General features: G+C 41.2%; 1 protein-coding gene across 1 annotated transcript in view; it reads right to left on the bottom strand.

Annotated features, from left to right (window-relative positions):
- The window catches only part of MAL2 (mal, T-cell differentiation protein 2), a 42,083-nt gene extending 30,904 nt beyond the window's left edge, over positions 1-11,179 (bottom strand). Inside the window, exon 1 of the mRNA XM_006830668.1 lies at positions 11,046-11,179. Within this exon, the coding sequence (XP_006830731.1) occupies positions 11,046-11,177 (132 nt within the window). The 5' untranslated portion in view covers positions 11,178-11,179. The remainder of the gene's footprint in view (positions 1-11,045) is intronic.
- Positions 11,180-20,855: the final 9,676 nt, after the last annotated feature.

Raw genomic sequence — 20,855 nt, 5'->3', positions numbered from 1 at the left:
TTTATTCTTTTTTTTTTTCGGAGAGGGGGATGTATACACAAAAACACTCAGGAATATATCATATTTAAACAACCCAAGGGCACATTCTGTAAGCCTGCCTCCTGGTTGCCAACACCCAGTCCCTCTCTTTCCATGAGTCTGGAGTCCTCAGCTGCTCTCTCTCCTGCACTGTCCTTTTACCTGCTGCCTTCTCTTTGCACTTTGGTCTTTTTGCATCCTCCCTGTGCATGGAGAATGGATCACACTTGCCCATGCTTCTGCCCAGCAAACCATCATCAAAGTTGGTGCAGGACAACAAACGCCTGACATCTCTTCTAGAAAGGCATCCCTGGCTGGATGTCATCCTTGGTGCCTGCTTATTATACTTCCTGCATTCTCTACCGCACTCACAACAACAGGAGTGCAATATTGGGTTCACATGCCTCTCTCCCCCACGGGACTGTGAGACCAGAGTCTCAGACTCAAAACCTAGGGTCGTTCTTCCTACAGAAGGTGTTCACTTGCATCCACTTTGTAATGTACAGAAACCAACTCATGTGCACAATAATGATTCTAGAAGACTATGGTCCAGAGGTCCAGTTTGGGATACTAGGTATGCACTATTCATTTGCTGGTACATAAGGGGTGTTCAAAAATAGGCATGAAGACTAACAAGACAGGAACATACACTTGTCAATTTTTAAACTATTACTGGAAACACCTAAGGCAAGATCTCAGGAGCCTGGGGCAAAAAGCAATAGGGAAGCTGCTACTTCTTGCCAGTCTAGCACAATCATTCCATTTTCAATCCTCTTTGGGCCCAGCTTACCTATTCTACAGTAATGCCACTGGCAATTTTGACCAGGTAGTGCCGGTCTTCGATCTTACCTTCTTCAGCCTCTCCTGATTCCCTCTATTCACCCCATCTGCCCTCTTATTATCCTGACTTCCACCCTAGTGAGTCTGCACTAGCTCTGGGTCAAGCTTTGAATTAGGGGCACAAGTCAGGAAGGCTCACTATCAGACCATAGAAAACAAGACAAAGGTTCTTGAGCCTGTGCTTGAAATAGACTAATGCAAAAGAGGTTCTGCTTTTTAGTCTTACATTTGAAAGCTTTAAAAATATGTTTGAAAGTGCTCCCTGTCTGGCAAAAACATCCATTTTAGTTTCTTAAATTGTTGCTGTTGTTAATGTCATGGAGTCATTTCTGACTCATAGAGATCTCATACAGGGATTCTGAAGAGCGGTTGGTGGGTTTGAACCACCGAACTTGAGGTTCAGAGCTTATCCTACAGTACCACACCAGGACTCTAATATTACATTAGAAAATACCATGGTAAGAAGAAGAAATAGGTCCCCATAATCATTTTTATTCTGATTCCTAATTTTCCCCAATTTTAAAATCTCAATTTTTAAAATTCTTGTTTCATGTTTGCACATAGCTAGTTATACAACTATTATAAACTTGAAAGTTGGTATATACAAACATAAAAAGACTATAGCCTTCTGTATGGATTACATCTCAATGTAAAGAAAACAAAAATCCTCACAACTGGACCAATAAATAGCATCATGATAAATGCTGAAAAGATGATGTTGTCAACAAGACTTCATTTTGCTTGGATCCACATCAACACCAATGGAGCAGCAACAAAACATCAAATGATGTACTGCATTAGGCAAATCTGCACAAAAAACCCTCTTTAATGTGTTAAAGATTAAAGATGTCAGTTTGAGGGCTAAAGTGGGCCTGACCCAAGTCATGGTATTTTCAGCAACCTCTTACGCATGCGAAAGTTGGACAAATGAATAAGAAAGACCATAGAAGAATCAATGCATTTTTGATGACTTTCAATTTTCCTAGATTCATACTTCGTACATTCCATGGTACACTCGTACTTCATACATTTATGTTCTGATTATTAATAAAGGTTTACAGCTGGTTTTTCCCATTTTGAATTATGCTCCATCAGCAAATGAAAGTTCCAGTAACTTTGCTCCATTCACATCATTACGGTCAAATCTACTTTCAGAAGGAGCTCTTCACTAGTCATATTTTGTGTGCCTTCCAGCCTGAGGGGCTCATCTTCTGGCACTACATCTGACAATGGTGTGCTGCTATACATAATGTTTTCATCTTCTGGCACTATATCTTATGATGTTCTGCAGTTATTCATAAGGTTTTCAGCAGCTAAACATTCACAAGTAGTCCGCCTCTCCTTTTTCCTAGTCTATCCTAGTGTGGAAACTCTGTCTCCCATGGATGACCATGCTGGTGTTTAATATACCAGTGGCATAGGTTCCAGCATCACAGCAATGCACAGGCCACCAAAGTATGACAAAGTGATGCATGAGTGGTGGTGGGCAAGACTTAAGAGTCTTCAAAGCCACCACCCTCTCCACTCCAACCAGTCTCTGTGCAGGAGTACCTGCACACACTATTCAGCATGTCCTCCAGAATAATCACCTATTATTTGCTAAATACAGCATGTGTGTGATACTGGGTATGCCAACATGGTATCTGACCTCTAGCATTGCACAGTTCTCTCGGTTCCGGTCTACCAACACAGATACACTGTGTCCAAGGTTCCTACTACCAGGTACAGCAGTTCTCTCTCACTACAAAATGAATCTCCTCTCCTCGGCCTTTTCCTTTAGAGCTCAAGGTCAACGTTTTCAGCAACTTGGTTTAGAGTTTTTCTTATTTCATTCCTTAATATTTCTTTCAGGGCTGCCAAACAGGGCAAAAAACTGCTGAAAATAATCTTTTGACAGGGGAATTGACTTGTTTTCTCTTATAAAATTTTAAAGGCTCTTTTCAGTGGATGGAGATTTTTAACCCAAAAGCAAAGGAAAAATTTCACTTATAGTATAAAACACAGTCAACAAGAAAAACATGTCCACAGATAGACCTTTTTTGCAATCACAATATTCCTGACAATCAACATCTATTTTGTGAGCAAGAAAACTGTATACATCTGAACAAGAAAACTCTATACATCTGAACAAGAAAACGCTATACATCTGAACAAGAAAACTCTATACATCTGAACAAGAAAACTCTATACATCTGAACAAGAAAACGCTATACATCTTAACAAGAAAATGCTATACACCTGAACAAGAAAACTGTATACACCTGAACAAGAAAACGCTATACATCTGAACAAGAAAACTCTACACATCTGAACAAGAAAACTCTATACATGTGAACAAGAAAACGCTATACATCTGAACAAGAAAATGCTATACACCTGAACAAGAAAACTGTATACACCTGAACAAGAAAACTCTATACATCTGAACAAGAAAACTCTATACATCTGAACACTTATGTTAGTGAGTCAAGCATCACATTTTCAGTAGAAAATAACTCAAATTCCCTTGTAGAGATTTAACTGCATTACGACACCCTCCTCCTCCACAGCGTCTCTCTTTCCATCAGCTTGTCATTAAGATTTGTTTTCCTTTTAGAATTCCTCTGGATTACATTTTTATATTTAAGTTTGGGGCATACTGAGCTTTACATACTTGATTGATATTAGGGACTAAATTGTGTTCCCCAAAGTTTATTTTAGAATCCTCATCCCTACACCTGTGGATGAAAATTTTTTTGGAAAAAGGTGTTCCTTTGTTTTGTTAACAAGACCACATCAGTGTAGGGTCTGTCCTAAGCCTAATCACTTCTAAGTTATGTAAAGAGATTAGACACAGAAATGAGCACATGTTGGAGAAGACATACCAACCAAGGGCCACCTGCACCATCAACAATGAAGGATTCTATGTGGCCAAGTCCCTGATTTCAGGACCTCCAGACAAAGGAAAATATATTTCTTTAAAACCATCCACTTGTATTATTTTTGTTACATCAGCACTAAGTAACTAATACATTGGACATCCTAAACTTCAAAGATTACAATCCCCCTTATCTTTGTCCTTCACTATCTCCTACCACATAAAGAATAAATCCAATGACTTGGTACAGCATTGCCCATCAAACCACAACCTCAATCTTCTCCTGCCACCTTCCTACCAGTCAGGTCAAACCTCTAAGTGCCACGCCTTTTCTCATCCTACTTTTTCTTGTGTCTGGAGGTTACACAAGTTTCGTTTCCACTTTTTCTGTCTGCTGGACTTCTACTCATCAATAAAAGATGAACTCAAATGTCACTCCTCCATTGAAGTTGCCTGTTCTGGTCTCCCCTAGTAGCTGTAGTCGACCCTGTAATTCTATGGTGGTGGTGTTTTTAAGTGCTGTGGAGTCAGTTCTGACTCACAGTGACCCTGCATAGGGTTTCCAAGCAGTGGCTTGTGGGTTTGAACTGCCAATCTTGTGATTCAAAGAGACCTTGAAGTCCAGCACTTACAGCACCACACCAGGACTTGAACAACAACATTATGAAACTTAAAATGCAATGTTGTAATTATTTCTTCGCTTTATATTCTATCACACATTAAATTAAATGAAGTCTCTATATTTGCTAGTATATTCCCAGAACAAGAAACAACGCCAATATAGTAGGCCCTTAATTTGTTGAACACATGGAACAAATGAGAGTAACCATGGAACCCAAACACTACAGTTAGAAGCATGAGAGTATCTCCCATAAAGAGAAATGTGAATGAACTTCATGGACTATAGGACAGTTTCCTAAACACTGCAAGTATGAAACACACGGAATTAAAAAATTACCTTTATTCTTTTCTGTGTTTGATACTTTTATCTCCAATCTCTCTTGTGGCTTTTACAAGATAAGCTCATTGGGTGCAGGGACCCTGAATATCTTGCTCAGACCAATAGTTCACGTTCCAATGCCATTTTAACAACTCATTTACTCTCACTTCTGCCCCTCTGTTGAGTACCTCTTGTCCACACTCAGCTATTAATCTGTGGTAATGAAACATTCATCTTTTCTGGAAGCAAACCTATTTCCAGCACAATTCTCTACAAGTTATTTCATGATCCACATGCCTGGAAAATGCTTTAGCTGTGCCACACTTAACTCTTTCTTCTCTGAATGGTAATTTTTATGTATTGTATGTATATTCCTCAGCTGGGTTATGTGTACTTTCAGACCAATGAAGGTCTACATTTTTGTTCCCAGAAGCCTGGTTTTGCTTTGCATACAGTAGATACTCAATAAACACTTGGTGAAGAACTTGCTATTGCTGTTGTTAGGTACCATCAAGGTGACTCCTCGCGACTCTATTCACAATAGAACAAAACATTGTCTGGTCCTGCGCCAGCCTCACAATAGTTATATGTGAGTTCACTGAGGTCACTGTATCAATCCATCTCGTTGGGGTCTTCCATTTTATTTATTTATTTTATTTTATTTATTTATTTTTGCTGACCCTACACTTTACCAAACATGAAGTCCTTTTCAGGTACCACTTCCTCCTTATAACAAGTCCAAAGTATGATGAAGTCTTGTCATCCTCGCTCCTAAAGGGCAATCTGGCTAGATTTCTTCCAAGACAGATTTGTTTGTTCTTCTGACAGTCCAACATACTTTCAATATTCTTTACCAACACTTTAATTCAAAGGCATCAATTGTTTTTCTGTTTTCCTTATTGTCTAACTTTCACATGCATATGTTGTTGTTGTTGTTAAGTGCCATCGAGTCGGGTCCGACCCATAGCGTATAGGGGATGGAAAATACCTTGGCTTGGGTCAGGTTTGCCTTCATATTCAAAGTGACATCTTGATTCCTTAACACTTCAATGAAGTCTTTTGCAGCAGATTTGTCCAATGCAACACATCATCTTATTTCTGAAATGCCGCTTCCATATATGTTGACTATGGATCCAATAAAATGAAATTCTTGACAACTTCAATCTTTTCTCCATATGTCAGGGTGTCATGTGTCATTCCAGTTGTGAGGATTTTTGTGTTATTGACCTGGAGTTGTAACCCATACTGAAGGCTGTGTCTTTCATCTTCATCAGTAAATGCTTCCAGGTCCTTTTTGCTTTCAGTAAGGAATGTTGTGTAATCTGCACTTTACAGTTTGTTAATGAGCCTTCCTCCAATGCTTACACCACGTTCTTCATATTGTCCAGCTTCTGGATTATTTGCTCAGCATTTGGACTAAATTAGTCTGTTGAAAAAGATACAACCCTGATGCACACCTTTCCTGATTTTAAACCATTCAGTTTCCTTTTGTTCTGTTCTAACATCTGCCTCTTGGTCTATGTCTAGGTTCTACACAAGCCTGTGAAGTTTTCTGGAATTCCCATTCTTCACAATGTTATCTAGTTTGTTATGATCCACACAGTCAAATATATACAGTCAATGAAACATAAGTAAACATCTTTCTGGTATTCTTTGCTGATCTATCTGACTTCAGCAATGATATCTATCATTACATGTCCTCTTCTGAATCCAGCTTGAACTTTTGGCAGCTTCCTATTGATGTACTGCTGCTACCATTTTTGAAAATTTTACTTGCATGTGTGAATGACTTAGAAACACTAACTTAGCAAGCACAGAGATTGAAAATGATAAATTTTGAAGGGGATGTTTTTCATCCTAAATGAAAAGTCTTCACTTTGCAAAATTCACAGTATTGGAATCTTCAAGGCATGCATTTGCACACACTGGGAAGTACAGGGAAGACAAAACATCAAGGGATTGGTGACTTAGACTTCCAAGTATAAAATACAACCATCTCAAAAAACTTTGCAGTATTCTTCACCTATGAAACCAATGCTATTAATTGTTTGACCTGGCACTAGTCACATCTTTGTATTATTTACCTAATAGTCACTTGCATAAAAATAACTTACACTGGAGAGATTGTGAGCAGTGCACAATCAGGGGCTCTGGGGCTGGATTTTTTGAGCTGCTAATGCAAGGTCAAGGAGCTCTGGTAGCACAGTGGTTAGGAATCGGGCTCCGAACCATAAGGTCAGCAGTTTGAAACTACCAGCTATACCGTGGGAGAAAGATGAGGTTTTCTGCTCCCGTAAAAATTTACAGCCTCAGAAACCCTGTTCAGGGTCACTATGAGTTGGAACCAACTCCACAGCACTTAACAACAACAACAACTGCAAGGTCAATAGTTTGAGTCTACCAGCTGCTCCGCAGGAGAATGATGAGACTTTCAGCTCGTGTAAAACCCTATGCAAGGTTTCTATGAGTCAGAACCAACTTCACTGCACACAGCTACCACCACCACAGGATATAAGTAAAAAAAAAAAAAAAATCCTGATGAAAAGTGGATTTGAAAAGAAGGTAAAAATTAAGAAGGTTTTGGGAATACCCAGGCACATTGGCATAAGATAAAACCACAGATCTCCAGAGAGGAGATCACTCTGAGTTTAGGACTATGCCTGGGGAATTCTCACATTTAATCTACAGGGCGAGCAGTTTCTGAAGAGGAACCATAGGAAATGGAACCTTTTAGAGGAATCAGAAAATTATGAAAAAAATGGATAAAGCCCTCACCCAAGAGGTTTCAAAGTATTTACTTAGCGCCCGTTTGTACATCTGCTTACTGCAGGCATTTTACTATTTAGGAAGCTCTCTGCTCTCTGAAAACATACATCCTTTTAGCAATCTGCAAGGGCGAGAGATATATGCCAGTCTGTTTTCTTGTTTCTCCAAGGACACTAGCTTCATTGGAACACTTTGTCCCTTTATGGGTGGCTGTGGGAAGAGGTAGATGATCAGGTAGAAGAGGTAATAGAAGCTGTGGATAGAAACCTATCATGATGTTTGGCCATAAAGTTGAAAAGCAAACTGAAATGTCCATGGGAAGCAATGCTATCACTATGTCTGCATTCTAGACATGTTTTGAGGTGATGGTGGAGGGGCAAAGGAAATGCAGAGAGATAAGGAGATGGGCTAGGTGCTTCTGTGAGCCTGGGATCCCTCCTGAGATGGGGAGTGGAAAGCAGTTCTAAAACATGAGAGAGGGTTCACCTTTGCATAGAAAGCATCATTTTCTGTAAAGAGTACTCACTAATGAAGCGCTCCATGGATGGTTTCTAGCCCGCCTGTGAATTAGAACCTCCAGGGGAGTTCCAAAAAAAGAGCAGACTCTGGCCCCTAGGTGAATCCTCAGAGACTGACTGAATTCATCTGGGACTGCTAACAGTATTTTTAAAGGCGGCTTAAGTGATTAGGTACAAGGAGAATTGAGAATCAACTACTAGGGGAGATCCAAATGAGATGTGGGTGTCCAAGGGAAGGGAAAACCAAACAGGTCAGCTTCCACTTTTTTTTTCTCCCAGAATTTATAAGTCTTACCCAAAGTGAACCATGACCATAGGTGGTTCTTGAGAAGCCGTCTTCAGTCCTCTATCTATGTCTAGATGTAGATATGCTATTGTTAAGTGTGGTCGAGTTGATTCTGACTCATAACAAAACCTGCATAGAGTTTCCAAGAAGTGGCTGGTGTGTTCAAACTATTGACCTTGTGGTTAGCAGTCCAGTGCTTCTCCAACAGTGCCACATCAGGATTCCAGATACAGGTATTTGTTGTTGTTGTGTGCCGTGGAGTTGGTTCCGACTCATAGCGACCCTGTACAGGATTTCCGAGGCTGTAAGTCTTTATGGGGGCAGAACGCCTTGTCTTTCCCCGTGGAGCAGCTGGTAGTTTCCAACTTCTGACCTTAAGGTTCGCAGCCCGATTCGTAACCACTAAGCTACCAGAGCTCCTTAGATACAGATATAGGTAGATATAACTATATATATTTAGATGTTGGGATTGCTGTGGCTCTGTAGGATAAGCACTTAGCTGCTAACCACAAGGCTGGCAGTTCAAGTCCACCAGCTACTCCCTAGGGGAACGATGAGGCTTTCTGATCCCACGAAGAATTAAAGCCTTAGAAATCCTATATAGGGTTGCTATGAGTTGGTACTGACTGGATGGCACTTAACAACATCTAGATGTAGAGACTGCGGCCGGTGTTAAGTGCCTTTGAGTCAGTTCTGATTCATAGTGACATTGTATAGGGTTTCCAAGGCTTTTAAATCTTTGCAAGAGCAGACAGCCTCTTCCTTCTCCTGCAGAGCAGTTAGCAGGCTCAAACTGTGGACCTTGTGTTTCGCAGTCCAGCTGACTGTATGAAGCCACTGTGCTCCCAGATATAGAGACAGATCGATGGCTATATATAGATAAAGATGTAAATGCATTTAATTAAAAAATATAACCAGCATAACTAATTTGAGATTTCATGTGTCTTAATGGTTAAGGATGAGGGCAAAGTAGGTACTGTAGTTAAGAGTCTATTTCAGTGAACATTATTAAATTCCAACACAGGTGGAATGCGGATATGACAGCCACTTAAAAAAGAGGTATGCAGGCAACTGGAATTTGGGAAACATGGAGCGAATGTAGCTAACAAACCACTCATGTTCATTGCCAACAAATGCATTCTGACTCATAGCTCCCCTATACAGGCTTTCTGAGACTGTAGATCTTTACTACAGCAGTAGTCTCAGCTTCCTCCTGAGGAGCAGCTGGTGGGTTTGAAGCACCCACCGTTTGGTTAGCAGCCCAACACCTACCCACATTGTAGCCTGGTGGTGGTGGATGTGTGCCTAGAGTAGGTTCCAACGCATAGCGATTCTATATAGGGTTTCCAAGGCTGTCAATCTTTACGGAATCAGAAAGCCTCATCTTTCTCCTACAGAAAATCTGATGGACTCGAACTAACTGACCTTGCACTTAGCAGCCCAGGGCTCTTTAAAATGTAGCCTAGATCCTTTAAATTTTTTCATCACAGATCTTGCTGTTTTCTTGTCTCCCTCCCCAGTGGCTCCCTACTGCTCTCACCTGGATGCCTGAGACTGATTTAGATGCTTCTGATCTGGGCTCAAACTCCAAGCAGCCTCTCCTAGACTCTCAGTCAGGATCCGATTACTGACGTCTTAGCCTGTGACTCACGTGTGTCTCCTTTTCCAGATTCAAATCTGAGCTAAACTTAACTTAGGGCAGGAAACCAATGCTCACAAGGTGTTCCAGTCCCACAGCACGAAAGTGAAACCGAAGCACCCAAATCCAGGTTATGCAAACTCAAAGGAGGGGGTGAGGGAGAGACAAAAATCTCCAAACCTAGCAAACAAAACCAGGCTGCAGGAAAGGAAGCCTCATTACCATTCCACTATTGATTTGCCATTCACAAGGCATGATGCAAGCAAGCTCCCTTGCTCAATTTATATTTGCACATTTCCCCTTTGTCCACAATGAGCTTTAACTTTCCAACACTAGAAAATTATTTTTAAAAATTAAAAAAAAAATCATTCAAGACCCAAGTCTAAGGTTGTGTGGCAGACCTGGTGACCCCACCTTTAGCTAGTTGACACTAAGAACATTTGCTGTTGCTTGACAGACTAGTGAAAGAGAGGACACAACGCAAGCAGAGAAACATGACAACCAAGTTTCCTCTTTCCTCCACCGTTCTCACACCCACCTGGTTTGGAAACTGCCAAGGGCACCATACATAACTCACCTTTCTCCTGCTGCGTCCTGAATCCCGCTTCTCTCTCCAAGCCAAAGGGTATTAAAATGGCAAGGAAAAGAAGACACCAAGGTCTCCAGCCCTCTTTCTCTTCCTGGTGCCTCTCATCTCCTCTATCCAATCCTGGTAACCTCTGGTCACCCAGTCATCAGCTACACCTTTTCACCACCCAACAAAATGGCAGGTTAGCAACAGGCGAGGCCCAGAGCTCCTGCTCTGACTCGAGCCAAGCACGTCCCCTGGCCAAGCCGCTGGGGGTCTCTGATGGTGTCCCCAGGACTAAACACCACTCTTCCCTAGAAGCCCCCTATCCTCTGCTCCACCCGGCTGCCAAGTCGCTCTCTCGGAGTCATTCCACCAGCGGCGGGGGAGCAGGTGTTAACGTAACAGGTGCCAGGCGAGAGGGCCAGGGCAACTGCGCCGCCGCCAGGTTCCGGCTGCGCTGGACCAGGCAAGGAGCCCCGAGGGGGCGCAGGGAAGTCCACCTGGAGGGGAGGGAAGCCGGGGGAGGCAGAGGGAGACAGCCAGGGCGATCGGATGCCGCTGCCTGTCTCCGCTCGACCGGTGCACCCCGCGCCCAGGTTGCCCCACTTACAATCTCCAGGCAGACGAAGGCGCCCGAGTAGGTCCACAGGATGTTAGGGCCGGTGGGCAGTGTGACCCGGGGCGCAGGGAAGGACACGGCGGGGTTCGGGGGCGGCGGGATTGGCGCTCCGCCGGCCGACATGCTGCCGCTACCACCACTGCTGCGTCTCCGCGCGCCGCCGCAGCTCCGCCGCCCGGGATCCCGCCGCCGCCGCCACTCGGGTTCTCGGGGTCCGAGCGCGCCGCGCGGGAGGGGGCGTGGTCGCGAGGGCCTCAGGCTCACGGCGGCCCCGCCCCATCACGTGGGCCCAGGTGAGCGCGCCTCCGCCCCGGCACCCGCGTCGGTCACGTGCACAGGTGCGGTCGCTGCCTGGCGCGGGCTTTACTGGCTGACTCTCCCGGCTCTGGCCTCCACGGGCCACCACCCAGAGCTCTCAGGAGCGTCTCAACTCCGCCTGCTCTTTTGTCCTCTGTTCATTCTCTTGACTCCACCTGTTCTCTTCCACTTGTCCTCCATCCAGTGTTCACAGACCCGTCTCATTTCTTCAGTATCACAGGAGGGCCAGTTATGGGGTTGTGACTGGGCAGTAAAGTCGTAGTCATCAGCCACTTTTCAAAAGTGGGGTGAATATGTTTTAAATTAGACCATGGGTTTGTTGTTGTTTGGTACCATCGAGGCGGCAGCGACCCTATGCACTGCAGAACTAAACACTGCCCGATCCTGGGCCAACCTCACTATTGTTGCCACATTTGAGTCCATCAATGCTGCCACTTGGCCAATCCATTTCGTTGGGGGTCTTCCTCTCTTTCTCTGTCCCTCCACCTTACCAAACATGATATCCTTCTCCAGCGACTGGTCCGAAGTATGAGAGACGAAGTTTGGCCATCTTGGCCTCCAAGGAGCACTCTGGCTGCATTTCTTCCAAAACGGATCTATTGGTTCGTTTGGCAGCCCATGGCACTTTCAATATTCTCCTATAGACCATGGGAGAGGGTGTTAAAATGCCATTGGGCAGCATCGCACAAGGGGGTTGGAATCAGATCCTCACAGGTCTGAAGTTTGGGATTTCTGAAGATAACCTGTGCTAGCCCACGTGGTCTCTTCTGTCAAGTTGGGTGAAGGTAACAACCTCCAAGGAACCTGGGGCTTAGATGATACAATACAATAAAAGAGCTTAGCACGTATTTGTTGTAAGTACCTTCCCAGGGCCCCTGACTTGGGATCCTTTAAATGGCAGCTGAAAGGATTTGATGACTGCAGGTTTTTAAAAAATGTTTTATACCTTCTCATTTCACCTTATTGTGGTGCTGTGGGTTAATGCGCTGGACTGCAAAGTAGGTTGGAACCGCAAGGTTGGCGCTTCAAGCTTACCGACAGCTCCTCGGAAACCCTATACAGGGTCGCTATGGGTCAGAACCTACTCGGTGGCACTTAAGAACACACATCAAAGGGTGCTGGTGGCATAGTGGGTTATGTGCTGGGCTGCATAAATCCACTAGTGCAAATCCACTAGTGGGTCCTCTGAGAAAGATGAGGCTTTCAATTTCCATAAAGATTTGTTACTGCTAAGTGCCTTCTAGTGGGTTCCGACTCATAGTGACCCTGTATAGGGTTTCCATGTAGCAGCAGGTGGATTTGACTGCAGAACTTGTGGTTCACAGTCCAGTGCTGATAAAGACTAACAGTCTCAAAAACCCTATACAGGGCTCCTATGATCTGGAACCAACATAATGGCACATAACGATTGCAAATGCTGCATAGGCATGTATCCATAATGCTGAATAGGCATTTATATCTTCCACATGATGCCTGGTGCACGGAATCCTAGTGTGGCGCTGTGGGTTAAGGAGCCAGACTACAAAGAACTGCAAAGTCAGTAGTTCAAGCTCACCAGCTGCTCCTGGGAAGCTCTATACAGGGTTGCTATGGGTCAGAACTGACTCAACGGCACTTAACAAGGACAACAACACATGGTGCTGGTGGTGTGCGGAGCAGTCTGTTCTAACTTATAGAGACTCTGTATTGGTCTCCAAGGCTATAAATCATTGTTGTTGTTGTTATATGCTGTGGAGTCGGTTCCGACTCATGGCGACCCTGTATAGGGTTTCTGAGGCTGTAAATCTTTACGGGAGCAGAAAGCCTCATCTTTCTCCCCCAGAATGCCAGGTGGACTTGAAGTATTGATTTTAGGGTCAGCAGCCTAATGTGTAACCCCAATGTGTAACAACTCTATCACGGTTTCTTATTTTCCACATAGAACTTTAATTATTGGTTTCACCTAACCAAAACTTACCTACCATTACTGCTTGTCCTTGCAATACTTAAAAGCATTTAAAAAAAATGTTCTATGTATGGTTTCTTTACCTGTCTGTCAGTTTGTCTTACTGTGGTGACACGTACATTGCTTTGGTGCTATGCCACTGATACATCGTCAAATATTGGCAGCATGGTTACTCATGGGCAGGTTTTAGTGGAACAAATGAAACAGATGAAAACAAAGAAGGAAGAAAGATATTGATCTATTTTTGAAAATTAGTCAGTGGAAACTCTCTAGGTCACAACCAAAATTGTCTGATATAGGGCTGGAAGATTAGCTCCTGCTCTGGAAGACACTCAAAACATCAGGATAAGTAAAAAAGTATCGCTACAAAATCATGGAAACCTTTATTAAATGCCAAAATGTACAGCTATGGTTTCTTGCCATATCTTTCAAATAGGTCTATACACTTCTGAAGGTGTTGTTTTGGTCTCTCTAGCTCTTCCTTGAAGAATTCTGTGCTCTATGATTTATAACATGTCTAAACAGCAGTTTTGGCATCTTCAAGGAACTCTAATCATGTTTCTTTTCTATGTACTTTGGGTTTTAAGATCAAAAGAAGTCAGGTCAGGAGGGTAGGTAACGTTAGGTTTCCTCAGGACATTCTTGTAGGAATACCTACCCTTGTGAACTGTGAGTGATGAGCAGGCTCATTGTCATCATGGAAAAACATTCCTCAGTGCAACTTTCCTGGCCTTTTTCTCACCAGTACAGTTTTCAGTTTTCTTAAGATTTCTACCTAATAAGCCCCCGTCATTTTCCTGTAGCCTTCAAGAACATCTATCAAGATCACCCCTTTGGGATTCCCAAAACAGTTGCTGTACCTTCGGACCTGACCAAATTTAATGGCCGTTTGGAAGTTGCTGATTTGATTTGACGCGGGTTTTTTTGTTTTGTTGTTTTTTTTAAGGCACTTAAACTACAAATGTATTATCCAAAGGTAGTGTATAATACAAATGTATTATCAAAAGAAAGTGTCAGCCGCCATTTACAAATCACAGAGACATGGAATAAACTTGTACCTGTATGATTGAAACACTTGATGTAATAATTTTTTATTTATCTTCTCACATGGGGTAGCCTTGAGTCTGAACAGACTCCACAGTGACTAACAATCACGTGTATATGATTTAGATACCCTGTCCTAAATTTTCATCCTTGACTTAATGTCAAAATTTCATAAGTAAAATAAGGGGGTGTGGAATTCATTTTTTCAAAGGTCAACTGATGAGCAAAACTAGACACGGGAGCACACATGTGTAGATTGGGTTAGAGAAATATTCGTTGACAGCATCAGACACCCTTCTGCATCCTGACCTTGTCTATCGGGTTTAGTCTTTGAGGAACTATGTTTAGCTCCACGCTGTGGTTAGCAGGTTTCAGTCACTCTACCTCTTTATTATTGCAATAAGCGAAACTCATAGGTGTGGTGGACACATAGGGAAAGAGTTACAAAACAGGGCGTGGGTGAAACCTTTTGTATATACCTCCTATCTTCTCCACCACTTACTCATCCCTTTTGGATTCTTAACGTGTGGCATTTCTTGGAAATTTAATGTTTTTTGCATTGAATTGTTTAATTAAAGAACCCCCTCTGTGTTCAGAGACTCATGGGCAGAGAATGGTCTTTATTTATTTATTTATTTTTCTGCTTAAGAATATTCAAAATAAGCACTTTAAAGAATTCTCAAAGGGAAGGCCTTTAAAAAGAATTCATCAAAGCAATGCTCAACAACTATCTATGATGGGGCCAAAAACTTTTAGTGAGTAACCCTAAAATGACCTGGGAGTTCCCTGAAGTATTAATTATATAGAAGAACCTCTGTTGTGCATGATTTAAAAATTGCCACCAAGGAAAAACTTTCCGCTGAGTCTCTTCCAGCTCACATTCTGCAGTTCCTTGAATCTTGACCCATACATATGCTCCCTCGTATACCTGCTTCCACAATGCCCACTGGGAAAAAAAGATGGCCAGGGCAGATCTCTTCTATTGAAATATATATTATGTACTGAAAAATGAACTCTTTGCTAGAATGATCTTCCCATCTCATCATGGTGAATACCAAAACCTGTTTTCCGATGACAATGCAATTTTCCTTCTAATGAAGGTAATGCTTCCAGAATCAAAGGAAGAAAAACATTCACCCTACCCTGCACTTGAGTATGCTATTCTTGTGTTCTGACAAGTCACTTCTGAGTCATAGAGACTCTGTATAGGGTTTCTGAGAGCAGTTGGTGTGTTTGAACTGCCGAAATTGCAGTTCACAGATGGTCCAGGCAAGATGTCATTCTGTTGCACATAAGGTCACCATAAACTGGAGTCAACTCAGTAGCAACTATTGACCTCTATCCAGATTTCAATGCCAAGAAACTGATAAGGGATAAGGAGGGTTACTTCATAATACTAAAAAGATAAGTTTATCAAGAAGATCTAAAACTTAGAAATGGCTGTGTACCTTATGACACTGGTTTAAACATATATGATGCAAAAATGATAGACTGAAGAATAATAGAGAAATTCACAATTAAAAACAGAGATCTTACCACCCTTCTGTCCATGATGCACAGAAATAGGAAGCACACTAGTGTTGTTGTTGTTTTTATTAGGTGCCATCGAGTCAGTTCCAATGCCTATGCACAAAAGAAAGAAACATTTCCCAGTCCTTTGGCATCTTCACAATTGTTAGGATATACTCATTGCTGCTGCCACTTTGCCAGTCCATCTCATTGAGGACCTTCCTTTTCACATTGACTCTCCACTTTACCAAGCATGATGTCATTCTCTAGAGATGTGTCCCTCCTGATATATGTCCACAGTATGAGAGACACACTCTGTCCATCTGGCTTCTAAGGCGCATTCTGGCTGTACTTCTTCCAACACAGATTTGTGTATTCATCTGGAGGCCACAATACTGTTAATATTCTTCTCTACCACCATAACTCAAGTTTATCAATTCTTCTACATTCTTGCTTATTCATTGTCCAACTTTTACATGCATATGAGGCTTTTGAAAATACCATGGCAAGGATAAGACACACCTTAGTCCTCAAACCGATTATCTTTGCTCTTGAACACTTTAAAGAAATCTTGTGCAGCAGATTTGCCTAGTGCAATATGTTGTTTGATTGTTTGACCGCTGCTTTTATGATTGTTGATGGTTGATCCAAGCAAAATGAAGTCCAAGACTTCAATCTTTTCTCCATTTATCACTATGTTATTTATTGGGTCAGTGGTGAGGATTTTTACTTTCTTTATATTGAGATGCAACCCATACCAAAAGCTGTGGTCTTTGCCTCATTAGTAAGTATTTTAAGTCCAGAAAGCAAGGTTGTATCATCTGCATATTGCAGGTGGTTAATGAGTCCTCTTCCAATACTGTTGCCACGTTCTTCATGTAATCCATCTTCTAGGACTATGTGCTCAGTATACAGACTGAATAAATGTGGTGAAAAAATACAACCCTGACACACAACTTTCCTGATTTTAAGCTATTCAATATCCCTTTGTTCTGTTTGAACAGTTGCCTCTTGGTCTTTATTCCTCAGGAATACCCATTCTTCACAATGTAATCCATAATTTGTCCTGATCCACATTTGAAAGACAGTAAAGTACAGATAAATATCTTTCTGGTGTTCTCTGCTTTTAGTCAAGATCCATCTGATGTCAACAGTGATATTCCTGTTTTAATGCCCACATCTGAATCTGGCTTGAACCTCTGGAAGTTCCCTGTTAATGGACTTTCGTAGCAATTTTTGAATTATCATTAGTAAAATTATAGTTGTATATGATATTAATGATATTGTCCCGTTGAGTCACCTCTCTTTGGAATGGGCATGGATCTCTTCCAATCAGTTTTCCAGGCAGCTATCTTCCAAATTTCTTGACATGGATAAACAAGAGCCTCCATTATTGCATCAGTTTGTTGAAAGATGTCAATTTATATCCTATCAATTCCCAGAGACTTGTTCTTTTTTTTTTTAAATGTTTTATTGTAAATTATGTGATAGCTTACATGGGAGAACATTAGTTTTACATATATCCTATCATATATTGTTTCATTGTCATGGTTACAATCCCCTCCATGCATCATCAACCAACCAAAGGGTATACACTCCAAGCCTGACCCCGCCACCCCCGGTTATCAGCACACATCCCTTCTCCCTCTCTGTGTCTAAAGTCCCAGCTGCTCCATCTCTCCATGTCATTGTCTCTGCCTCCATCTCAGGTATCACTTCTTCTCTGGGTAGAGTCCCACAGAGCCTTGTTCTTTGCCAGTGCCTTAGACTTCTTCCTTCAATACCACTGACTTTTGATTATATGCTATTTCTTGAAAAGTTTGAACATCAATCATTTCTTCTTGGTACAGTGACTCTGTGTATACCTTCCATATTCTTTTGATGCTTTTTGCATTATTCAATATTTTGCCCATAGAATCCTTCAGTATTACAAGTTGAGGCTTGACATTTTTCTTCAATTCTTTTAATTTGAGAAATATTAAGCCTGTCCTTCTCTTTTAGTTTTTTAACTCCAAGTCTTTGCACATTTCATTATAATACTTGACTTTGTCTTTTTGAGCTGTCCTTTGAAATTTTCTGTTTAGTTCTTTTATCTCATTTCTTTCATTTGTTTTAGCAACAAGGAGCTCTGGTAGCATAGTGGTTACAAATCGGGCTGCGAACCTCAAGGTCAGCAGTTCGAAATTACCAGTTGTTCCACGGGAGATGAGGCTTTCTGCTCCCATAAAGATTTACAGCCTTGGAAACCCTGTACAGGGTCACTATGAGTCAGAACTGACTCCACGACACACAGCCACCACCACACTGGAAAACAACTTTTAGAGCCTTTTCTGACAACCATTTTGGTCTTTTTTACTTATTTCTTCTTAATGACCATTTGATTTCTTTTTGTATGATATTCTTGATGCCAATCCATAACACTTCTAGTCTTCAGTCTTTAGTGTCTAATGCATCAAATCTTTTACTGAAATGATCTCTAAATTCAGGTAAGATATGTTCAAGGTCATATTTTGGCTCTCATGTACTTGTTATAATTTTCTTCAGCTTCAGCCTGAACTTACATATGAATAATTGATGGTCTGTTCCATACTCTACCCCTGGGCTGGTTTTCACTGATGATATGGAGCTTTTCCATCATCTCTTCCTACAAATGTAGTCAACCAGATTTCTCTGTATGCCATCTGGTGAGGTCCATGTGTATATACATGTTGTTCAAAAAAGGTATTTGTAATGAAGAAGAAATTGAACATGCAAAATACTATCATGCACTATCCAGCATTGTTTCTATTACTAACACCATATTTTTAACAATTACTGATCCTTCCTCTTTGTTGCCAACCTTTGCATTCCAATCACCAGTAATTATCAATACATCTTGATTGCATGTTTGGTCAATTTCAGACTGAAGAAGTTGGTAGAGCTCTTCAATTTCATCATCACTGCTTTAGTGATTGTTGTATAAATTTGAATAATAATGGCATTAATTGGTCTTCCATGTAGGCGTGTGGGTATTATCTTACCACAGACAGCATTATTATACTTCAAGTCAGGTCTTGGATTGGTTTTTTTGATGATGAATATGCTGCCATTCCTCTTCAATTTGTCATTCTTAGCATAGAAAACTATATGATTTTCAGATTCAAATGGCCAATAACAGTCCTTTATAGCTCACAATTGCCTAGGATATTGCTCTTTGTGTGTTCCATTTCATGTTTGACCACTTCCAATTTTTCTAGATTAATACTTCATTCATTCCATGTACCAATGTTCCATGTTCCCTAGTCATATTTTGAGTGCCTTCCAAACTGAGGGGCTCATCCTACACTATAGCTTACAATATTCTGGTTCTATTAACACCACCAACAACATTTGTGTTTCAATATTCAATATTTTCATGCTACCTGGCAGTGTTCCACTACTATTTATAAGGTTTTGAGTAATTACTCGTTCAGAAGTAGTCTAACTCTCCTTCTTCCAAGTCTGTCTAAGTTTGGAAGCTCAGCTGAAACCTGTCCACTATAGGTTGCCCAGTTAGCATTTAAAATCCTTGTGACATATTTTGACCATCACAGCAACACGCAAGCCAAACACAACACAATAAACTGACAGACGAGTGGTGGTGCACAGAGTGTAGAAAAGTTGAACAATACTGTCCCACAACTCCTTGTCTTCAACCTGGTGTCCAGAGGAAGACCCTGAGATATGTATTCATGTGCAAGTGATTCATTTAAAAAGTGTTTTTAAAAGGATTCAAGGGAACAAGTAATATAGGAGAGGGCAGGAAATGAAGCCTTTCAAAAGTGTCATCTCAAACAAATCTCTTACAGAGGCAAAATTTCAGCATGTTCCTTAAGAAAAATACTGAACTCTAGGTGACCTCTCAGAGTTGTCCAACCTTGTTGTATAACTTTCATATTTGTTTACTCAAGTTAACTGATAATATCTTCAAAATCCTATTCCAAACAAAGTCCCATTCACAGGGGTTAGGACTTCAACATAAATTGTGGGGAAATTTTCACAAATGTAAAACCCCACTGCTGCTGAGTTAATTTTCAAATCATGTTGTTAATGGCCATCAAGCAGATTCTGACTCATGGTGACACTATGCACAGACAAAACAAAACATTGCCCGGCCCTACTGTATGCTTACAATTGTTATGTTTTAGCCAATTGTTGCTGCCACTGTGTCAATCCGTGTCATTGGTGAACTTCCTCTTAATAACTGACCCAACAGTTTTCCAAGTATGATGCCCTTCTCTAGGGACTGGTCATTTCTGACAATATGCCCAATGTACATGATACAAACTCAATATGCCCAAAGTACATGATACAAACTCAATATGCCCAAAGTACATGATACAAACTCAATATGCCCAATGTACATAATACAAACTCAATATGCCCAAAGTACATAATACAAAATCAATATGCCCAATGCACATGATACAAAATCTTACTTCTGAGGAGCATTCTAGTTCTACTTTTTTTAATGCTTTAAAGAAGTCTTTTTCAACAGATTTATCAAATACAAAAGATCATTTGATTCCTGAACTGCTTCTATGAGTGTTGATTGTGGATCAAAGCAAAATGTTTTTGACAACTTCAATCATTGTTCTAGTTATCATGATATTATTTATTGATCCAGTTGTTAAGATTTTAATATTCTGTAATTACATTGAGATGCAATCTAAAAGATTTTAGTCATTGATCTTCATCAGTAAATGTTTTAAATCCTCTTCATTTCCAGAAACAAGGTTGTATCATCTGTATATCACAGGTTGTTAATGAGTATTCCTCCAATCCTGATGCTACATTTAAATATAATCCAGTTTCTTGGATTATTTCCTCAGTATACACATTTAGATTTTTATGACAGTTTTGCCTTACTGTGGTGGCTTGTGAGCTGCTGTGATTCTGAAAGATATGCCACTAATATTTTAAATACCAGCATGGGTCACCATGGTGGACAGGTTTCAGATGAGCTT

Source organism: Chrysochloris asiatica, unplaced genomic scaffold (assembly GCF_000296735.1).
Source record: "Chrysochloris asiatica unplaced genomic scaffold, ChrAsi1.0 scaffold00001, whole genome shotgun sequence".
Lineage (NCBI taxonomy): Eukaryota > Metazoa > Chordata > Mammalia > Afrosoricida > Chrysochloridae > Chrysochloris > Chrysochloris asiatica.
Note: the sequence above shows the minus strand (reverse complement) of the source record. Positions and strands in the feature narration are given on the sequence as shown.